Below are 24,813 nucleotides of genomic sequence, written 5' to 3'. Positions count from 1 at the left end.
CATTTGAACACTTTTTTAAAATTGAGTTCAGGAATAAAATGAAACAAAAATTGAAGTAAATTCAATTTGCAGCAGTTTTCTTGTTGATCAACAAACGCTGCTTAGGTAATAAACACTTTCATTGTGAGACTTTCACACAAACACACAAACAATAACCCACAAAGTCTCAGCTGGTCTCACTGGAGGAATCTCATTTACTAGTCCAGCATCATCCCAGATAATCTCATTTACTAGTCCAGCATCATCCCAGGTAATCTCATTTACTAGTCCAGCATCATCCCAGGTAATCTCATTTACTAGTCCAGCATCATCCCAGGTAATCTCATTTACTAGTCCAGCATCATCCCAGGTAATCTCATTTACCAGTCAAGCAGCATCACAGGTAATCTCATTTACTAGTCCAGCATCATCCCAGGTAATCTCATTTACTAATCCAGCAGCATCCCAGGTAATCTCATTTACTAGTCCAGCATCATCCCAGGTAATATCATTTACTAGTCCAGCATCATCCCAGGTAATCTCATTTACTAGTCCAGCATCATCCCAGGTAATCTCATTTACTAGTCCAGCATCATCCCAGGTAATCTCATTTACTAGTCCAGCATCATGCCAGGTAATCTCATTTACTAGTCCAGCATCATCCCAGGTAATCTCATGTACTAGTCCAGCATCATCGCAGGTAATCTCATTTACTAGTCCAGCATCATCCCAGGTAATCTAATTTACTAGTCCAGCATCATCGCAGGTAATCTCATTTACTAGTCCAGCATCATCGCAGGTAATCTCATTTACTAGTCCAGCATCATCCCAGGTAATCTCATTTACTAGTCCAGCATCATCCCAGGTAATCTAATTTACTAGTCCAGCATCATCGCAGGTAATCTCATTTACTAGTCCAGCATCATCCCAGGTAATCTCATTTACTAGTCCAGCATCATGCCAGGTAATCTCATTTACTAGTCCAGCATCATCCCAGGTAATCTCATTTACTAGTCCAGCATCATCCCAGGTAATCTCATTTACTAGTCCAGCATCATCGCAGGTAATCTCATTTACTAGTCCAGCATCATTCCAGGTGATGACATGTCAGCAGGATAATGGAGATGACCAACACTTTTTATTTCTTCCACATTCCAACAAGTTCATCTCTTCTTGGTAGATTGTGGTGGGTGAGGTGTCCATGTACACCATGAAGTCCACCAGGGAGTCCCTGCTGGCCCAGGAGAAGACCATCGTCACTGGCGACTGTTGTTACCTCAACCCTCTCATCCGCCGCATCATCCGCTTCATCGGTGAGACACTTCACACATTTCTGCCTCAATCTTGTCTTCTGGTTATGTCAGGTGGAATGTCAGGTGTTATGTTATGTTATGTTATGTTATGTTATGTTATGTTATGTTATGTTATGTTATGTTATGTTATGTTATGTCAGGTGAAATGTTGTCCTCTGGTTATGTCAGGTGGGGTTTCAACTTACACCTGCTTTTATTTCTTCAAGCATTCTGACCACCAAATTGCATTTGTATCCAAATATTGAGATATTTTCTTAGCCAAATTGTATTCATGCAAACAAATGAAACCCAGTGATTAGTCAGGATTAATCAAAAGTGTGATTAATCTGATTTAAAAAGTATCTCTTTGCATACCTGCCAACTACTCCGGTTTTCCCGTAATTAGTACGGTTTTCATCAACCTATTCCGGGTTACGGTTGCAGTGATAAAAAATACGGTTTTTCATTAATTAAAAAAAAAGATTTTTTAAAAAGTTTTATTCACGAAATCGCGTAACAACAATGACAATCGACACTGCTTCCCGTAACTTCCTATCGAGCCATTCTGAATGCCATGCGCGAGGCTATTTATAGCACCGCTGCAAAGCACAAGGCACCAGTTGCCATTGTTTCCAAACGAGCGAACGATCATGGAATCAGCCGGAGAAAAATCGCAAACGAGTCTTAAACCGAAAAGAAAACTGCAGTCATTCCGTGAAGAATATTCAAAAGCCTATCCGGGAATAATTATCCCTTCCAAAAAGGGTGAAAACTACGCGAATTGCACCTTGTGCAGACAAGATTTTTCGATCGGACACGGAGGAATTAGCCATGTAAAAGACCACGTTGGGACAAAAAAACACAAGTCTAATGCCGTTGCTAGCGATACAAGTGGAAAACTTTCAACGTTTTTCGGATTTTAGCCACAAAAAGGTAATGACACCAATGTTATCTATTGGAATTGTTTAGTACTGTTATACTGTTAAAAGTGTTTATACTATTTATGCTTTCAAGTCCAAGTTGAAGAAATCTTGTTAAATGTTGACAGCATAACTACCAAAATACAGAAGTATGTCCTTAATATTTTTGCAGTGCTATTTCTGTTGAAAAGTTCAAATGATTACATTAGAGATGTGATGTGCCACTTTTCAAGTGTCTGATGGCTTCAATTCATTTTCATGAATTTTTCATATTTTGAATTCTTTTGAAAGGCTTACAAAAAAACTACATTTGAATTGTAATTCCATGCTATTGACAGGACTATTAATTTTAATGAAGTTAGCTTACCATGTTTACAGTATGATAATTGTGATAGAAATGTGAATTTTAGGCACAGAATATTTTTTACAATTGAACAAGGCAGTAGATTATACAAGCTTGGACAGAAAGTTAATAATGACACCAATTTTTTTTTAATGGAATTGTTTAGTACTGTTTTACCATTTGTTTACTGTAAAAAGTGTTTATACTTTCAATGAACAAATTGAAGTCTTGTGAAAGGTTGACAGGATAACTGGCATTAACTGTCAAAATAATTTCAAACTATTGAAGTTAGCTTACAGAATAAACATGTCAATCAACCCATATGATTTTTGCTGTAATATTTTTGTTTTGAAAAGTCACTGTGACTGATAGAAAAGTGATGGCGAAGCCTGAACCCCCCACCAGGACTTTGTCCTGGACCTACCGGGGCCTGCGGCCCCTGGACCCTGGCTACTAGGTTTTTCTGATTTCAAAAGTTGGCAGGTATGTCTTTGGCAAACAATTACAATATTTAAACACAATAATTGCAATGTTCATAGTTAACTCAAAATTAATCGCGGTGAATCGCAGATATATAGATATATATATATATATATATATATATATATATATATATATATATATATATATATATATATATATATATATATACATACATATATATATATATATATATATATATATATATATATATATATATACATACATATACATACATATACTTTTTCGTCATTAATAAGCGCACCCTAGACAGACAATTTTCAAGTTCTAACTCCATGAACGCACAATTATTTTGCTTTAATCAAATGTGTATTTTTAAATAGCTCCACACAAAAAGGACTTAAACGCTTTAATGACACTTAAAAGAATCCTGCTGTGTGTTGGTCTTTATCCACATTTGGTATTTTGTACTAGAAATACATCATTTGTATTCGTGACGATCTGTCACTTTATTTCTGTTCGTGCTTCCTTGTTTTGTGTTTTATTTTCTATCAGTGCTCTTATTTTGCTTCTATTTCCTGCTTGTACCGCTGAGCGCTGTTTTCCCCTCACCTGCTGCTGATTGGCAGCCGCTCCACACCTGCTGCTCTGCTTTGGAGTATATTCAAATAATCGTACCTGCTCTTTGTTCTCCTGGTTCCTGCATCTCGGGGTCACAAATACCGCAGCCGTGCGAGTTTGGGACAGTATTCCTGCTTTAGGAGCACTTGCATTCAGAGGAGGAGCTACACTTCCATGTTTAGATACCAGTTTCACACATAAACAACACAAAATGTGGATTGTTATGATCATGCTTTGATTGGGAATATCCATTCATCCATTTTCTACCGCTTGTGTTGTGTCGTTTGGATGCACTGTGGCTTTTGCAATGGTGCTGTAGCGGAAAGTTGTGATATTGAAATGCCTGGCAGTGGAGGAGAGACAGTCGGAGATACACTCAGGTGTAAACTCAAACTCAGGGGGTCAAAACATGCGTTTAAACACCCAAACTGTCGCTGGACTCCACGTCACACACACACACACACACACACACACACACACACACACACACACGTCACAGATATCGTCTTGTGGCATTTGTCATGACCTTTCCCGACCACCGTAGTTTTTTGTTTTGATGATACCACAGACGGGAAAATAGACTTAAGGTTTAAAATAGTTGATATTACAAGTGACAAACTTCATATAAAGTCTGCCGTTCTTAAATCCAATGTTTTCTTTTTCTACAATTAATCAAACCGATGGATTCCCTTTCCAAGCGATGTTGGATCAATACATGTGATGGAAGGCAAACCTGCCGAGCACAGACTGATAATATACTTGAAATATAAATGGATCAATAGTTCATGTGTATTGATCCACACACACCAATGTGGACATCTGGTCTAGACCAAGGTCAAGATATTTAGTTTAGTGGTGCGCTAAAGAGTTCACCTTCAACTGTTTTGTGAACAAAGCAAACTTTGATTGTTCAATATTCATCCAAGAATATGATTTATGTGAATGTTAGCATGTTAGCATGTTAGCGGTTGATGTCTGAGTGGTGGTCTGGTTGGAGGAGGAGGCTTCCACATTCAGTGTTGAGGCCAGTAGGAGAAGAATGCAGATTTCTCCTGCATCCAGCTTAGACTTATGGACTAGAGATGCGCGGTTTGCGGGCACAACCGCGGAGTCCGCGGATTATCCGCGGATCGGGCGGATGAAATTAAAAAAAATTAGATTTTATCCGCGGGTCGGGTCGGGTCGGGTCAGGTGGTTGAAATAAAAAAAAAATTGATTTTAAATAGATTCAGGCGGGTGGCAGTTAAACCAATTGGTAAATATATATACATAGTTAAATGTTGTTACTCACATACGAAAAACGAGCAGGCACCTGCAGCATATGCCACAACAGAAGAAAAAAAAGACAAGAGATGGACACTTTTACGGAGCGGAGAAGGGACGCCTCGCCGGGGTACGGGACCGAGGCCCCTTCCCCCGAGAGGGCCCCACCGGGAGCCGTAGCTGAGGCGATCCGCGAGAAGGGCCCGACGCACGTCCAGGGTCACCACCGCGCCCACCGCACCGACACCCCGCCTCGTCCGCCTTCGCCGCGGCCGGCGTCACGCGCAGCAGGTAAGCAGCTTACCTGCCCGCCACCCCCGTGGCCGGGGGCTCGTAACAGGGGTCACTCCGCGCGCTCCGCCCGCGCAGCTTACCTGCCCGCCACCCCTGTTGCCGGGGGCGCGTAACAGGGGTCACTCCGCGCGCAGTGCGCTCACGAAAGGGGTGGGGCTCACCCTGGTTGATATAGACAGCAGGACGGTGGCCATGGAAGTCGGAACCCGCTAAGGAGTGTGTAACAACCCACCTGCCGAATCAACTAGCCCTGAAAATGGATGGCGCTGGAGCGTCGGGCCCATACCCGGCCGTCGCCGGCGGCGAGACGCGCTTGGAGGTGCGCTCAGCGCGGCTCCCATATGATTGCGCACTGGTGTGCGTCTGGGTCGTGACAGCGTGGCATGTGAATGTCTGTGCTGCATTGGATCAGTCTCCTTTCTTTAACAGGCAAAAGCTTTATAACCTCACTAATGCCTTGCATCGTCTATATTAGATATATAACAACGGGCGGGTGCGGGCGGGTGCGGTTCTGATCAAATGTTAGGTCGGGTGGATGGCGGATGGTTGACGACTTTCTGATGCGGTTGCGGATGAAATAATTGCCTATCCGCGCATCTCTATTATGGAGTATTTGAATAAAATAGAGCATATTGGGGGGACTTTTTGCTCCTTTCAGCAATAACTTTGGTTAACTTCCAACACAATGTTTTGTGTTCAGTTTTAATATTATTTCTTACAAATTCTTTTAATACCTTCAGCATTTTTTTTGCTGCGTTTTCAGCAATAACTTTGGTTGTTACTTCAAATGTAAAGTTTCTTAAGAGGATTTATGTTAACTTAAATATTCTTTATTACAAATTCTTTCATATTTCAACAAGACACTTTGAAATAAGTTTAAAAAAAAGTCCTCAGGTAGTTAAGAGTGTATAAAAGAATGTTGGTCATATTTTTTTCTACTTCTTTTGCTCACGTTTCTCTCAATCAGCTTCAGTCCAAGACCTTTTTTTATTTTAACCATTTGAATGCCCGTTTGATCTGATTATGTCATTTTCTTTATGTTGGAACATTTGCACGTAAGGAGTTTTAACTCCTGCAGTAAATGTTGAAGGGCAGGGCTAAAAATCTGGCCTGAATATAAGATTAGTCAAAGAAAAAGTGCCTGAATATAAGATTAGTCAAAGAAAAAGTGCCTGAATACAAGATTAGTCAAAGAAAAAGTGCCCCACTGGGATCTAATATCCTTTTAAAAGCTCATGAAATAATCAGAAGAAGTCACCTTGTCAAAGTCAGAATGTTTGGTGACAAATAATAAGACATTATTGTAAAAGTTGCCAGATATGAATATTTTTTGCAGCTCTACTATTTACAAATTTAGTATCATAGAAAAAACACAATTTAAATTTAATGTCCCATCTGGCGAAAATTGCCATAATTCATATTTGTCAAACACGACTCTCATTTTCTAATTTATAGCTTGTTTGTCACTTTGTCTACTGAACCTTTCACAACGCCCACAAGTTTTTCTTTTTACGGATGACTCATATTTTTTTGTGAAGAGAAGTGAATTATATTTATATAGCGCTTTTCTCTCCAGACTCCAAGTGCCTTACATAGTGAAACCCACCAGCTGCATCTTAAGGATACATTTACACCAGCAGTGTGGATACTCATAAAGACGTGTGGGAGACAATCACACACCCACTACTTTAGTATTGTTTTACTTTTACATTTAACTGTAGTTTGCAAAGGTGGATTTGACAAACTGTACTTTTACATTTGTCCTGACAAAAACACAATATTGATTATGTAAGTTATGTCACAACATTTGGAGATATCTAATACCAAGCCTGAGATAAAATGACATTTCCATTTTTATTTCATTAACGCAATATTTCATAAAAATAATGGATAAGACATTAAAACAAATCATGAATGAGATGAGGCAGAGAGAAGTCTAATATATGTTCCTTATTCACACACATACAACACTAGCTATTCAACCCAGAAGACTATTATTTATACTTCATAGCAACAAGGAATCTACATCTGAAACAGTGAAAAAGTCCCACACGAGTGACGTCATATTATTGTATACACAACACCATCTTTGTTTACATAGAGTGACATCATATTTGTTTACAGTGAGTGACGTCATATTTGTTAACAGTGAGTGACGCCATGTTTGTTTACATAGAGTGATGTCATATTTGTTTACAGTGAGTGACATCATATTTTTTTACATAGAGTGACGTCATATTTGTTTACAGTGAGTGACGTCATTTGTTTACAGTGAGTGACGTCATATTTGTTTACAGTGAGTGGCGTCATAATTGTTTACATAGAGTGATGTCATATTTTTTTACATAGAGTGACGTCATATTTGTTTACAGTGAGTGACGTCATTTGTTTACAGTGAGTGACGTCATATTTGTTTACAGTGAGTGGCGTCATAATTGTTTACATAGAGTGATGTCATATTTGTTTACAGTGAGTGACGTAATATTTGTTTACATAGGGTGATGTCATATTTGTTTACATAGGGTGATGCCATATTTGTTAACAGTGAGTGACGCCATATTTGTTTACATAGAGTGATGTCATATTTGTTTACAGTGAGTGACGTAATATTTGTTTACATAGGGTGATGTCATATTTGTTTACATAGGGTGATGCCATATTTGTTAACAGTGAGTGACGCCATATTTGTTTACATAGAGTGATGTCATATTTGTTTACAGTGAGTGACATCATATTTTTTTACATAGAGTGACGTCATATTTGTTTACAGTGAGTGACGTCATAATTGTTTACATAGAGTGACATCATATTTGTTTACAGTGAGTGACGTAATATTTGTTTACATAGGGTGATGTCATATTTGTTTACATAGGGTGATGCCATATTTGTTTACAGTGAGTGACGTCATATTTGTTTACATAAAGTGACATCATATTTGTTTACATAGAGTGATGTCATATTTGTTTACAGTGAGTGACGTAATATTTGTTTACATAGGGTGATGTCATATTTGTTTACATAGGGTGATGCCATATTTGTTTACAGTGAGTGACCTCATATTTGTTTACATAGAGTGACCTCATATTTGTCGACAGTGAGTGACGTCATCTTTGTTTACAGTGGGTGACGTCATATTTGTCTACAGTGGTTGACGTCATATTTGTTTACAGTGGGTGACGTCATATTTGTTTACAGTGAGTGACATCATATTTGTTTACAGTGAATGACATCATATTTGTTTACAGTGAGTGACATCATATTTGTTTACAGTGAACTTAGGGAGAGTTTAGGAGCAGCACGTATGATAAAAGGAGCGCTTCATTTGCTCACCCTGACTCACCTACAGCAGAGTGCGGGTAATCTCACGTAATTGGAGCATTTTTCCAAAAATAGTATCCATTTGCTCAGTGTGATGTCATAATTCCTCATAATTGACAGTCCAATATTTATCCTACAGACTTTTTTTGCCGGATGTTGCAAATGAGTCATGTCATTGAAACACTAGTCAAAGAACAAACATGCTTGCTGAAGTCTCCATGACCTTTGTGTCGGCTCCTTCCTCTCTGCTGTCGGAAGCGAGTCGATGCAAACGTCTGACGGATGCAAAGTTGGGAGGGAACTCATGAAATACGTTTAAAGACCTTTGCAGTCTTTTACAAGCGTTTCTATGGAAATGAATGCAGTCCAGTTTTCAGTGGTGACATTTTGATCCATACTAATAGGCAGAGGTGGGTAGTAACGCGCTACATTTACTCCGTTACATCTACTTGAGTAACTTTTGGGATAAATTGTACTTCTAAGAGTAGTTTTAATGCAACATACTTTTACTTTTACTTGAGTATATTTATAGAGAAGAAACGCTACTTTTACTCCGCTACTTTTATCTACATTCAGCTCGCTACTCGCTACTAATTTTTATCGATCTGTTAATGCACGCTTTGTTTGTTTTGGTCTGTCAGACAGACCTTCATAGTGCCTGCGTTTCAACAAATACAGTCACTGGTGACGTTCACTCCGTTCCACCAATCAGATGCAGTCACTGGTGACGTTGGACCAATCAAACAGAGCCAGGCGGTCACATGACCTGACTTAAACAAGTGGAAAAACTTATTGGGGTGTTACCATTTAGTGGTCAATTGTACGGAATATGTACTGTACTGTGCAATCTACTAATAAAAGTTCCAATCAATCAATCAAAAGTGTGAAGGAAAAAAGACCCTTTTTTATTTCAACCATACATCCCGTCAAAAGCCTAAAGACTGACAGCACAGTTCCTGTCTTCACAATAAAAGTGCCGCTCCATCGCGCCTGCGCTTTCAAAATAAGAGTCTCCGAAAGCCAGCGCAAACAAGCTAGCAAGCTACGGAGTTTGCCGCCAATGTATTTCTTGTAAAGTGTATAAAAACGAATATGGAAGCTGGGAAAATAAGATGCCAAAAACCAACCACTTTCATGTGGTATTAGACAGAAAGGAGGAACTTTTTTTCTCCTCCATTTGAAAACGTGGACGTTATCATCACTACTGTCTGATTCCAATCAATGCAAGTCATCAGAATCAGGTAATACACCAACTTATATTCTTGTCTTCATGAAAGAAAGGAATCTATATGTGTTAAACATGCATGTATATTCATTAAAACACCTTTAACATGTAAACAAAAACGGGAAAATAAATAAATATAAATTATATACTGTATATATCAATGTATGTATATATATATATATATATATATATATACATACAGGAATACATACTATAGCTCTGCCTTCAATACAATAATCCCGGACAGACTCTGCAATAAACTGGACACTCTTGGCCTCCCCCCTCTCACAAACGCCTGGATAAGGGACTTCCTAACGGACCGACCCCAGAATGTGAGACTTGGCCCGCACCTCTCATCCTCCCGCATGCTGAGCATCGGCTCCCCACAGGGCTGTGTGCTGAGCCCCCTCCTCTACTGCCTTTACACCCATGACTACAGTCCGGCCCACAGTGACAACCTTACCGTCAAGTTCGCCGACGATACCACAGTGGTCGGGCTCATCTCCAGGGGTGACGAGGCTGCCTACAGAGAGGAGGTCCTGAAGCTGACGGCCTGGTCTTCGGAGAACAACCTCGCTCTCAACACCAGCAAGACCAGAGAGATCATCGTCGACTTCAGGAGGAGCAGCACCGACCCTGCCCCCCTCTACATCAACGGCGAGCGTGTAGAGAGGGTCCACACCTTCAGGTACCTTGGAGTCCACATCTCTAATGACTTCTCCTGGACAGTCAACACCACATCAATCATCAAGAAGGCTCAGCAGCGGCTACACTTCCTTAGAGTCCTCGGGAAGTACAACCTAAAGCCTGACCTGCTGCTGACCTTCTACCGCTCGTCCATCGAGAGCCTGCTGACCTACTGTATTACGGTATGGTACGGCAGCTGCACTGCAGCAGACAGGGAGAGGCTGCAAAGAGTGGTCAAGACGGCTCAGAAGATCATCGGCCGCCCTCTCCCCTCTCTGACGGACATCTACACCTCCCGCTGCCTCAACAGAGCCAGTGCCATCATCAAGGACAGCACCCACCCTGGCTCTGACCTGTTCCACCTGCTGCCCTCTGGGAAGCGCTACAGGTGCATTAAAACCAAAACAAACAGGCTAAAGAACAGCTTCTTCCCCAGGGCCATAACCATCCTGAACGGACTGCCCCATTGTCCCTCATAACTGCCTTCTCTTCGGTGCAATAACCCATTCCACCAACCACCCTGTTTTTGTTTTTGTTTTTTTCATGTATATATTCATTTCACACCATATTCATTGCACTTCTACATTTTTTATATTTTTATATATTTCGCACTGTATGGAATGGCCTCAATCTCGTTACCTTGCGTAATGACAATAAAGCTGATTCTGATTCTGATTCTGATATATATATGTGTGTATATATATATATATATATATGTGTATATATATATATAAGTGTATATATATATGTGTGTGTGTGTGTGTGTGTATATATATATATATATATATATGTGTGTGTGTGTGTATATGTTACTCATCAGTTACTCAGTACTTGAGTAGTTTTTTCACAACATACTTTTTACTTTTACTCAAGTAAATATTTGGGTGACTACTCCTTACTTTTACTTGAGTAATAAATCTCTAAAGTAACAGTACTCTTACTTGAGTACAATTTCTGGCTACTCTACCCACCTCTGCTAATAGGTAGAATAGAATAGAATAGAACGCTTCATTGTCATGAAACACGAGAGCAGGATGAAAATATAGCAACTATTTATTTTGTCAACGTGGTGCTTTGTGCTCAAGTTCCATGAGTTGGACAAATAATGCAGTTACACTATGACAGCTTTGCATTGTTTAACATCACGGCAACACTTAACAGAATGTGCTAACATACAGTGTGTGTATGTGTCACCACATAGTTCAAAACTAATAGTCAAGTACTATCTCACACTTACTGCAAAAAGTAGCACTTATTGATTTTTGTCTTTGCCTTATTACACTTGCTTCGTACTTTGTGCTGCATTTTAATAGTTTCTTACAGCTATTTTGCATTCATTTATTGAATGCTAATCAGATTGCCTCTGTGTCCAAATCCAGCTTCATAAATTAACTTGTCTTGCCTTAATCCATTTCCATTCTGGTAGCAACACAAGTAAATTACAAATCAGTCACTTCTTCCAGCAGTTTTATTAAAGCACCAACGCAGCACCCACAGCTGCAATTAGGCCATTTAAAACAAGAAAAAAAACAAACCAAGCCAGCAAAAGTTTCAGCTTGGACTGATGGTTTGCATTCAAAAAAGAAGACATTCTTTCAACAAGTGTCCAATGCATCCTCCACTACATCTTCCTCAAACACAATTACATCTCTGCATCATCATCATCATCATCATCGTCACAACACACCTGAGGAGAATACAAAGCAGAGCAATTTCATGGCGAGGCAGCTCCATAATCAGCAGTCATATTTCACAGCGACCGGCTGGCTTCACCGAGCTGATGGTGTCAGTGCAAACGTGCACATTTTGCACTTATTTCTTTCTATGTTGTTGGCTGTTAGGGCGTGATGAGGACACAGCAGTTGCAGAAAGTAAACGATCACAGGCATCAGAAGTCGTGTTCATGGTTTAGAAACGTTTGCAGAAGGACTTCTTGGAATGAAACAATCATTTGCTCCACCACGGTATTGCAGTATCGACGGCATCCTTCTGGGGTAGATCCAAAAAGGGGTGGGGGTCTCATTGGGATGGTCCCTCCCACGGATGGAGATGGCCCCTGGCACCATACCTGCCAACTACTCCGGTTTTCCCGTAATTAGTACGGTTTTCATCAACCTATTCCGGGTTACGGTTGCAGTGATAAAAAATATGTTTTTTCATTAATTAGAAAAACAATTTTTTTTTGAAAGTTTTATTCACGAAATCGCGTAACAACAATGACAATCGACACTGCTTCCCGTAACTTCCTATCGAGCCATTCCGAATGCCATGCGCGAGGCTATTTATAGCACCGCTGCCAAGCACGAGGCACCAGTTGCCATTGTTTCCAAACGAGCGAACGGTCATGGAATCAGCCGGAGAAAAATGGCAAACGAGTCTTAAACGGAAAAGAAAACTGCAGTCATTCCGTGAAGAATATTCAAAAGCCTATCCGGGAATAATTATCCGTTCCAAAAAGGGTGAAAACTACGCGAATTGCACCTTGTGCAGACAAGATTTTTCGATCGGACACGGAGGAATTAGCGATGTAAAAGACCACGTTGGGACAAAAGAACACAAGTCTAATGCCGTTGCTAGCGATACAAGTGGAAAACTTTCAACGTAGATTTGGATTTTAGCCACAAAAAGGTAATGACACCAATGTTATCTATTGGAATTGTTTAGTACTGTTATACTGTTAAAAGTGTTTATACTATTTATGCTTTCAAGTCCAAGTTGAAGAAATCTTGTTAAATGTTGACAGCATAACTACCAAAATACAGAAGTATGTCCTTAATATTTTTGCAGTGCTATTTCTGTTGAAAAGTTAAAATGATTACATTAGAGATGTGATGTGCCACTTTTCAAGTGTCTGATGGCTTCAATTAATTTTCATGAATTTTTCATATTTTGAATTCTTTTGAAAGGCTTACAAAAAAACTACATTTGAATTGTAATTCCATGCTATTGACAGGACTATTAATTGTAATGAAGTTAGCTTACCATGTTTACAGTATGATAATTGTGATAGAAATGTGAATTTTAGGCACAGAATATTTTTTACAATTGAACAAGGCAGTAGATTATACAAGCTTGGACAGAAAGTTAATAGTGACACCAATTTTTTTTTTAATGGAATTGTTTAGTACTGTTTTACCATTTGTTTACTGTAAAAAGTGTTTGTACTTTCAATTAACAAACTGAAGTCTTGTGAAAGGTTGACAGGATAACTGGCATTAACTGTCAAAATAATTTCAAACTATTGAAGTTAGCTTACAGAATAAACATGTCAATCAACCCATATGATTTTTGCTGTAATATTTTTGTTTTGAAAAGTCACTGTGACTGATAGAAAAGTGATGGTTTTAGCAACATTTTAACCTGTCTGAATGCAATCAATCATTTTGCGGCCCCTGGACCCTGGCTACTAGGTTTTTCTGATTTCAAAAGTTGGCAGGTATGTGGCACCCGTTTCCTTCGCCAATCGGATGGGCTTAGAACCGGTATCTGCTGGAGTGTCCTCTCCAGTGGATCTACATGGTCTGGGCATGGAACTATGGAGGGCAAGCTGTTGTCCAGGCAGCAAACCCCCCCTCTCCGCATGGCTGGTGGATCCAAGCGCCCCCCTTGCAGTATTGCAGTATATTGATGTAAGAACGTGGAGTATGACAAAAACATCTGAATATTGACTAATACATGTCAGCAGACACTCGTCTTCAGACTGTTTGCTTCTGCCATCACTTCTACTCGGCTGTATTACTGCAATTGTCCTGACTTTGCCAATTATTAGGGTTAGAGTTAGAGTTAGAGTTACCCTAACCCTAAATCACCATTTAAGGTAGAGATGCACACCCCTAATGTTTTCATTGAACTATACACATGTAGTTCAAACAATACCTCGTTATTCTGCGTTATTCAAACATGTCTGTCCTTGCTAGTTACTTTTGGCCACTCTACCAAGTGAGCCACGCCGTCCCACCTAGTTGGCCTTATTGATTTAAAACTATCCTGCAGTCCAAACAGCACAGAAGAAGGTCAGCACGTGACCTTCAGTGAGATCCTTCAGCCTGCTCAGGCTTTATTGGCACTATGCCAGACTATTGTGCATTTAATTAGCATTTGCTTATTTTTCTGCAAATGTTGTCTTACCTCCTCCGGTGCGTAATAACTGCAAATGAAAAGGTGGTCATCAGCGAGCCACAGCCGGTGGTGTAAACTACATTTATTTGAGTGTATATCATTTGGGTTATTACTTTAATTAAGTAAAGGTGTTGTTTGGGCAGTAAATGATGATTTTGGCTCGGGCTCCCAACCCATAGGCCAATTTGACAGTAAATATCAACCGTGACATTCAGTGTGATTATCTAATGCTACATTTATTTATTTACATTTACTATCTGTGTCTGCAGGCGTGTTTGCGTTTGGCCTCTTCGCCACGGACATCTTTGTCAACGCAGGCCAGGTGGTCACAGGCGGTCTGTCGCCCTACTTCCTGTCAGTGTGCAAACCCAACTACACCGGCACAGAGTGTCGACTCAACCACCAGTTTATCGTCAACGGCAACATCTGCACTGGAAACCCCATCATTGTGGAGAACGCTCGCCGATCTTTCCCGTCCAAAGACGCCTCGCTGAGTGTTTACTCTGCTGTTTACCTGACGGTGAGACTCTGGAATTGTGTCATGTTTAGGACATACTTGCCAACCTTGAGACCTCCGATTTCGGGAGGTGGGGGGTGGGGGGCGGGGGGTGTGGTCGGGGGTTGGGCGTGGGCGTGGTTGGGGGCGTGGTTAAGATATATATATATATATATATATAAGAAATACTTGACTTTCAGTGAATTCTAGCTATATATATATATATATATATATATATGTATGTGTGGGGAAAAAAAAATCACAAGACTATTTCATCTCTACAGGCCTGTTTCATGAGGGGGGTACCCTCAATCGTCAGGAGATTCAGAATCTCCTGACGATTGAGGGTACCCCCCCCTCATGAAACAGGCCTGTAGAGATGAAATAGTCTTGTGATTTTTTTTTCCCCACACATACATATATTGCGCTCTACTACGGTATCGAGCACTATTTTTTGGATAACCTTATTAAGACATATATATATATATATATATATATATATACATATATATATATATACATAAATAAATAAAATAAATACTTGAATTTCAGTGTTCATTTATTTACACATATACACACACATAACACTCCTCTACTCATTGTTGAGTTAAGGGTTGAATTGTCCATCCTTGTTCTATTCTCTGTCACTATTTCAGAACACACACATTATACAAATATACATTATAAAATCAATAAGAAAACGGGAGCTCTAATTTGGGAGTCTGAATTAGGATCAGAAGTTCCTATATAAACATTGCGCACTCACGTCACCATTTTGTATTGATTACTGCAGCTGTGCACAAAAATACAAACTACAACTCACAAACACTTTAGAGTTAGGCTCCACCATCAGAATGTGTACTTAAACTTATAAAGATCACATGGATATTATTCAGTGAGTTGATTCACCAAAACTAACCTGTTATACAGGAGAAAAAAGCACACAGGACATTTCAATTGTTCACAGACTGGTCGCTCTCATCAGAATGACAAGACACTTCCGGTCTGCAGGTGATAGCATTCAATTGGGAAGAAACGCCCTACTGCCCCCTACTGACCAATGTGAATACTGATAAATGTGGAATGACAGCTCCAAAAACGAATTCAAACCACAAAATAAACTAAATAAATCAACACAAAAATGTGACACATTATGGGTGGGTCACATATGCATGTACAACAGGCTGTCAACACGTCACTCAGGACCGCATGGAGCTGGAGGGGGCGTGGCCTCCAGCTCCGCCTGAATTTCGTGAGATTTTCGGGATAAAATCTGTCCCGGGAGGTTTTCGGGAGAGGCGCTGAATTTCGGGAGTCTCCCTGAAAATTCGGGAGGGTTGGCAAGTATGGTTTAGGATGACTGCTAAATATCATTAAAACTTGATCCCCAATATTCACGGGGATCTGTGAAACCCTCCTGCTATATGCTGACCTTCTACTCCGATTGTTTTTTTTCTTATTTCAGAGCCTTTACTGTGAAGCACTGTAAAACATGGGACACCATTTTATAAATAAATTAGGGATATCAAAAATAAGGAGTTAACTCATGCCATTAATCACAAAAAATGATGCCATTAATCATGGATCTCCACAGATTGTACTGTACATACACGCTCATTTGCCTTAACCCATGGTTGCCGGGTTGTTAAATGGTCAGTGTCAGGTCAATACAAACGTCAGTGCAACCTCGGACTCCAGGGATGGGAAAGCTGGTGGCTGAAAACCTCAGGCGGCGTGGAAGGGAGAGACCCCTGTGGCAGAACTAACCAGGGAGTTGTGGGCATATTCCATCAATGGCAAGTTGAATGACCATGAAGCGGGTTGTTGGTGGCAGACGTAACGTATAATGGCTTCCAAGCCTTGGTTTGTTCGCTCCGTCTGGCAATTTGTCTGTGGATGGTTACCTAAAGACAAACTCGGTGATGCTCCCAGGGACTTGCAGAAAACCTTTCAGACTGCGGACGAAAATTGTGGACACCCGTCAGAGAACACAACAATCGGGATGTCGTGCAACCGGAACACATGCTGAGGTTGGCGGTCTCCAGGGGCGACGGTAGCCTAGGTAGAACTGCAAAATGTGCCATCTTTGAAAAGTGGTCCACCATGGTAAGAAAGACTGTGTTGCCATTGGAAGGCAGAAGTCCCGTAACAAAATTCAAAGCGATATGTGACCAAGGGTCGGAGGGGATGGGTAACGACCTTAAAAGTCCAGCAAGATCCAGATGAGAAGGATTGTTGCGAGAACAGTCAGAGAAAGCGGACACAAATTCCCTAGTCTCCATTCTCGTAGAACGCCACTAAAAACGCTGCACCAGAAGAAAAACGGTCAGATTCACTCCTGGATGGCAAGCCAGCTTGGAGCTCTGTGCCCAGGACAGCACTTTTGAATGAGGCTCAGGTGTAACAAACAGCCGACTCACAGGACAGGCGGCAGGTGCTGGGGAACGTTTAAGTGCCTCTTCCACTTCCTTGTTCACACTCCACTGAAGACCTTTAAAAATATGTGAACATGGAACAACAGTCTCTGGGGGGGCGTTGTCCACTGCATGGAAGTGCAATCTAGGTCGGGCGTCAGACATGCCTTTCTGGGATCCTGGGAGGTATGTCAGAGATAAGTTGAATGACAACAGGCCCACTGTGCTTGTCTGGGGTTCAGCCTCTGGCCTCTGGGCAGAGCACAGGTATTCCAAGTTGTTGTGGTCAATGGTTCCTGAGAGCCCTCCAGCAAGTACCTCCATTCCTGCAGAGCCAACACAACAGCTAGGAGTTCCCGATTACCAATATCATAATTGATCTCTGCTGGTGTCAGGTGAGGGGAAAAGAAGGCGCAAGGGTGCAGCTCACCAGTGGTGGAGTCATGCTGGGAAAGGACAACCCCCACACCAGAGTCTGAAGCATCAAACTCGACAAGAAAGGTTGACGCAGAATCAGGATGAGCCAAAACAAGAGCAGATGTAAATAATTATTCGAGTGTAGCAAAAGCCATGTTAGCTTCTGGGGTCCAATTAGTCAATGTGAGCTTAGTCAGAGGTAGCACGACCCGACTATAATCGCGACTGAACCGACGATAGAAATTAGCAAAGCCAAGAAATCGCTGCAAAAGCTTCCTAGAAGTAGGAGCGGGCCAGTCCCCCACGGCCTGAATCTTAGCCGGGTCGGGTCTAAGCTGTGCAATGACAGAAATGCAACAGTCTTGTCTGTGATATTTTGTATTTGTGCATGCCTGACCAACTCTCTGCTCCTTTTCCAGATGTACATTACCAGTACCATCAAGACCAAGTCCAGCCGCCTGGCCAAGCCCGTGTTGTGTCTGGGCACGCTCTGCTCAGCTTTCCTTACTGGACTCAACCGCGTATCAGAATACCGGAACCACTGTTCAGACGTCGTTGCTGGATTTATACTTGGATCGGCAGTCGCACTCTTTCTGGTGAGAACAACTGAAGTTAGAAACATTGTAAAAGATTATCTTAATATATTGTATTTTTCTCTCTAAGAATAATTTGTAGATTTTATGCGGACATGGAACTAAATTCAAAATTCAGCTCTCTGGGTAATAGTTTCAGGTTAAGGTGGAATATCTGCTGACATAGAAGGAAGTTGCTACCGGTAGATGAAAAAAAAATTCTAATCTGCACTCTAAGGGGCTTCATGGTGTAATTGTTGTTGGCTTCTCTCGTGTCACTGGAGGAAGGTTGCTAAAGAGGAGGGAAGAGTGACACGGGAGTATAGAGGAAAAGAAGTCTTACTGGCACACAGCGTCGCTTTAATCAGGGGATTGGATTGTTCCCTTTGCCAAGGTTTTAACTTGCATCCGTCTGTCTGTCAGGAAGATCCTGCAAAGAAATATCAGGCTGATTTTCCTCTTGAGGAGTTTGCTTTGGCCTGCTGTCAATAAAGGTCTACACTTCATGTTAATTAACGCAGAATTTTAGCTGTCGATGTCTAACTCATTGCTGAAAGTGTCCAGGGAAGTCTTGCAAGCGAAAGGTAAAATGGATCTGCTAGTGTTTTTACAAAAGTGAAGCAGAAGAGGATAAATCTGATGTTTGCATTCAAAAGCAGACACTGACAATCACAATTCGGACACAGTTCCGACCAAAGGTATCAAAGGCCCGATTATTGGATGTCTCATGAAGATTATCCAGACCGATTATCCTGAGGTGTGTTTTTTCCCGCTGCCTAATCAACAATCACAGATATCATATTTCATGTTGACCTTTAAAAATGCTGGAGGAGACATAAACACAAAGATCATCCGAGTCATGGACTTCACGACTTCAAAGATTTGTTATTGTCAATGTCTCCACACATGCAAGACCTCGGGATGAATGGAGATAGCGTTTCTCTCACTCTGGCTGGAATGACTTCTAGCAGCAGGCAACTAAAATGGATGACAAGCACATTGGAAAATATCCAAGTGTTTAAGTCATAGACATCTATTGACCCTACGGCACATTGTGTCCACCCACTGCTTTGCTACGTCAGCACGTCTGTGATCTTACGCTAGACCAGAGACTCCCATCAACCTGTGCTAGGCGAAGCAACAGCGAAGTGTTTTATGAAGAAATCTAATTCAAAGAGTGAACTCTCCTACAGCCTGTTAGGAAGCGACAGACGAACAAAACACAAACGCACCGACATGTCGATTGATTTATCCTTCCATTCCCTGGCGGCAGTTTGACTGTCTGTTAGCACTGTAGCTCACACATTTATGTTTATTTGCTAATGTGTATTTGGGATCTGCATAACTTCAAACCGTGGCAGCAATATTTACAACACAATCTTGCATTCCTTCTTACTTCCTCCAAACGATCCTTTTGGAATTTTGTGTGACGTTTTGTTCAAGTGTAACGTCAGCGGAATATACATATATGGTGGAGATTTACCCAAACATCCTTGCGGGGGTCAGCCTGTTTTAATCAATCCGGCTGTGCCTCGACATCATCTTCCAATGAAGGCTAATGCTTTGTTGTTTGTTTGCTTCAACCAGCACAAGTCACCACACAAACTTGCAGCCTCATCTGAAGTAAAAAGTGCCTTCATTTGAACTTTTATGAGTCGTTGCATTGTGCCTTCAACTGTTAAGAAGTCGCTTCAGTCTGTGCAAAGATAATTTTGCTTCCACCAAAAAACAACAAAAAACTACTATTTAATGGCGGGCTTGGTGACTACTATTTATGGCAATAGAGGAGACAGACAATCAAACGGTAAATAATAACAGTAGGTTAGAAATGTGTGAATGATACGTTAGCAATGCGAGCTCACATTGTTGTGTAGCTATCTTAGCCTTCTACTGTAAGACTGTCACCTTCTTCTGCCAAAATAAAGAATGATCTTCCTAAAAACTACTTTTAATTGGATCAGTGCCTGTATTTCGCAATGGACCAGTTAGCAATATAATCTGTTATTAAGTTTGTGAGCCTTGTGAACGATTAGGCAGCTTGGCCAGTAGCTTTGCTAACAGTACAGCCTCAATTGTTTACAAGGTTTTGAAGCAGCAGTGCAGTAAAAGTACTAACATTATGTAGAATAGAAAAGCATTTTATGGTTAATATACCCGTGCATACGTCCAGGATTTAGCATTGGTGAGATAATGACTCGGTAGAAGTTTAACCTTAGCGTATAGTATCAGATTTGCAGCAAGGCTTTCGTACTTTCTGTCCCCGGCGTAGTTCCCTCCTTGTGCCGACAACAAACTACGGTGAGCCGCTGGTGTATGTATATCATTTGGAATGTTGTGTTGTCGTGAAAGTCATGTTACAATTAGATGGATGTTGGCGATCACTAATGTCCATATTCCATACGATTCTAGCAAAACAAAAAAACTAGTGTAGTAAACAATGCTGCCAGGACGGGGACGAAAGGCTAGTCAGCGTGAGGGGGCGTAGTAACAACTCCGCCTCGCAAAACAAGCCGTATTTGAAGGCAGACAAAAATTGGCTTGAAAATAGGTCTATAAAAGAAAATCTATGCAACATGTTGACCAAATAACCATCATTACCGTATTTTCCGCACTATAAGGCGCACCGGATTATTAGCCGCACCTTCAATGAATTACATATTTCATAACTTTGTCCACCAATAAGCCGCCCCGGATTATAAGCCGCGCCTACGCTGCGCTAAAGGGAATGTCAAAAAAAACAGTCAGATAGTTCAGTCAAACTTTAATAATATATTGAAAACCAGCGTTCTAACAACTCTGTCCCAAAATGTACGCAAATGTGCAATCACAAACATAGTAAAATTCAAAATGGTGTAGAGCAATAGCAACATAATGTTGCTCGAACGTTAATGTCACAACACACAAAATAAACATAGCGCTCACCTTCTGAAGTTATTCTTCATTCGTAAATCCTTCGAATTCTTCGTCTTCGGTGTCCGAATTGAAAAGTTGCGCAAGCGTGGGTTCCAAAATGGCCGGCTCCGTCTCTTCGAAGTCATCGGAGTCAGTGTCGCTGTTGTTGTCCAGTAGTTCTGTGAATCCTGCCTTCCGGAAAGCTCGGACCACAGTTGTGACCGAAATATCTGCCCAGGCATTTACGATCCACTGGCAAATGTTGGCGTATGTCGTCCGGCGCTGTCTGCCCGTCTTAGTGAAGGTGTGTTCGCCTTCGGAGCTGTGTGAAAAAAGCCACCCGGCCTCTTCGCGTAAACTTACCTTAACCACTCGCTCATCTTTTCTTCATCCATCCATCCCTTCGAGTTAGCTTTTATGATGACACCGGCTGGAAAGGTCTCTTTTGGCAAGGTCTTCCTTTTGAATATCACCATGGGTGGAAGTTAGCATGGCAAGCTAGAACCACAGTGAAGGATGACTTCTCATTCCCTGTGGTGCGAATATTCACCGTACGTGCTCCCGTTCCACAGTGCGGTTCACAGGAATATCAGTTGCTGTAAAATACGGTAGTAATCCGTGTGCGGATGGAGAGATTGCGCCTTTTTATGAACCGGATCCTTGTCGCTTAGTAGGAGCCATTTTGTGGTCTTTACAGATGTAAACAGGAAATGAAACGTACGGTGATATCCGCGCGTTTTTTCTTCTTCTTCCGGGGGCGGGTGGTTGCTTACAGTAGAAGAAGAAGCGCTTCCTGTTCTATGGGGGCGGGTGCTTTCCTTGGCGGTTGCTTGCGTAGAAGAAGAAGCGCTTCCTGTTCTACCGGGAAAAAAGATGGCGGCTGTTTACCGAAGTTGCGAGATCGAAACTTTATGAAAATGAATCGTAATAAAGCGCACCGGGTTATAAGGCGCACTGTCAGCTTTAAAGAAAATTTGTGGTTTTTAGGTGCGCCTTATAGTGCGGAAAATACGGTACATGTTTTATGGACCAAAATAAAGTGTTCTAAAAATAGAAAAAAAAAATCATAATTTGACCCTTTTAAGTTGTAACCTTGAAATAATGAAGAAGATTACTTTTTACTTCCATGTGAGTCCAACAGTTCTGATGTAGCATAACCCCTTGGATTGTCCTCTGCAGCCGAATGAAGGGTTGACGGACAGCCTGTACTGTACGATCTCTGCTCTCGCAGCTGAGGAGTGACTTGAGTTATCCTAAGACTGCCAGGTCTTTGCTTGTGAGTAAGAGCTCCTATTGAGCCTTTCACAGAGCTAAAAGCAGACGACCCACATTTGATTCATGGGAAAATAAATCAGGAAAAGTGTTCATCATAATTCATGCGGAGGTAATCCAACACAATCCTACAAGGAAATGACGTTAATCATAGGACTTACTTTGGACCAGTGCTGCTTTTAGGGATATTTCTTTTAATTTGGTTTGTTCGTTGGGTGTCGTTCGACTTCAGGGTAAAATGTTCCTTTACATATTTGATTCAAGGAAGAGTTTTCAAGCCTTCACTGTTTACTGTTTTTAGAAAAGTAGACAACGACCTGAAGGCCTTAGAGGTTTGTTTCTACGGATACAACAAAATATGATATCTTCTCGTCTGCAGTGTCTGAATATGTTTAATGGGATTTTCTAAGCTGCTGCCGAAGAAGCAATCTCTGCGCCTGGATGACAGGAAACAGATATTGTCTTTCACTATCAGAACAAAAGATTGAATGGTTAACCTAAAATAAGGTTTTGTGCAGGACTAGATCAAATCTGTCATCAACACAAGTGAGAAGCTGGCACTTCCATTTGTAGTGAGACTTACATTGGGCTTCATTTGCTCGGTCACGTAAGGACATGGATAGCCTGTGGGAGTGTTATCTTTTTACCTGACATTAACTTGTTTGTCTTTAAAAACCTAAAGATAAACCAAGGGACGTTTCATCACAAGACGTAACATAAAAAATAGGAGGAATAACTTTCAAGCATGATACAATCAAAGTCTCAAAAGAGAACTCTTGCATTTCAGTTGAATCCTGACCAGGCCCACGGTTCCACAGCGTGAATCTAAATAATCGTCATTTCAAATTGCGCTTTTGGTTTTCTTGTCAATCCCTTCAAATGTGGAAGAAGTCAGAAACATCTTTGTCGACCAATCAACACACAGCAAACAAATACACAAAAGCAAACCTCTGGATAGTTTCAGTACAAGGAAAATGCAAAATAAATATTAATACTTACACTACATTAGTGGCCATTCTTCTTTTTGTGGAATGATACATTATTTGGGTGAGTGATGCTGGGACATTAGGCCAAGACATTTCTTCCCCAAAGAATGTCTCATTCAAGGGGAAGAGTGGCCACCTGGAAGGGGAATAACAACAAAGTGGCACAACAATGTGTTAGTGGTCATTCTTCCTCGTGTGGAATCAGATATTCTTTGGGGGAGGGGAATGTCAGGAGAATAAAAAACACAAAATAATGTCTAATTTCACAGCAACAGTGGCCACTGACAAGCTGTTGTTCCACCAGGAAGACACACAACCTGTCCGTCCATTTTCTGCCACCCCCCATACCTGCCAACTACTCCGGTTTTCCCGTAATTAGTACGGTTTTCATCAACCTATTCCGGGTTACGGTTGCAGTGATAAAAAGTACGGTTTTTCATTAATTAAAAATATATATTTTTTAAAAAGTTTTATTCACGAAATCGCGTAACAACAATGACAATCGACACTGCTTCCCGTAACTTCCTATCGAGCCATTCCGAATGCCATGCGCGAGGCTATTTATAGCACCGCTGCCAAGCACGAGGCACCAGTTGTATGGCGTCACATTAGTGCCAAAAATCCGAGCGCATAAAAACTGTTATCGCGCGCTGATTCTCCACTTCGTGCGCGTGTGTGACACCATTTTGCGCGCGCGTGGTGCCTTTTAGCGCGCGCGCGGTGCCTTTCTGCGCGCTCTCTGTGTACTCCTGGCATCTCTCCTCGCGCTGTCATGTTTCTTTTTGGCACTTTGGGGGCGGGTATGCTTAGACGGCCCCTCCTTTCTGATTGGTCAGGCGAAAAACGCTGAAAAATGCTCAGAGCCAATCAGAAGTATAGCAGGGCGGGTCATCGTCAATATGTATCAAGATTTACGGAGGAAGAAGTGGATAAAAACATGTCGCGCGCTGATGAAGGTTATTTCATACCACATAAACACAATACAGGGTAATACAAAATGTGACCCAAATAAATAATAAGACAACAAACACCATAATCACATCTTTCAGCCACAACTGGTCCACCAGCAATAACATTATTTTATATTTTCACTTCTTCTTGAACATTTGTTTTCTAATTTATGGAATTTCTTTTGATTCAGCCATAAAATTAATGAAATAATCTTTGAATTTTGTTTTTAAAATGTGAAAAATAGCTTTTAATAATGTATTCTGAAACAGTTTAAAATAATCAGAGAACTGACTAACACTGACCCTACACAA

The 24,813-nt window shown here is 41.1% G+C and overlaps 1 protein-coding gene across 2 annotated transcripts in view; it reads left to right on the top strand.

Moving 5' to 3' along the window:
• The window catches only part of plppr1 (phospholipid phosphatase related 1), a 96,690-nt gene that overhangs the window by 62,670 nt on the left and 9,207 nt on the right, over positions 1 to 24,813 (top strand). For both annotated transcript variants that reach the window (XM_061980922.2, XM_061980923.2), the window contains exons 4-6: positions 1,160 to 1,292; positions 14,772 to 15,022; positions 18,249 to 18,425. In XM_061980922.2, coding sequence (XP_061836906.2) covers positions 1,160 to 1,292; positions 14,772 to 15,022; positions 18,249 to 18,425 — 561 coding nt within the window. The remainder of the gene's footprint in view (positions 1 to 1,159; positions 1,293 to 14,771; positions 15,023 to 18,248; positions 18,426 to 24,813) is intronic.

The sequence above is a fragment of the Nerophis lumbriciformis genome, linkage group LG20, assembly GCF_033978685.3.
Source record: "Nerophis lumbriciformis linkage group LG20, RoL_Nlum_v2.1, whole genome shotgun sequence".
NCBI classification, from domain to species: Eukaryota; Metazoa; Chordata; class Actinopteri; order Syngnathiformes; family Syngnathidae; genus Nerophis; species Nerophis lumbriciformis.
This window is presented reverse-complemented; position numbering and strand designations above follow the sequence as displayed.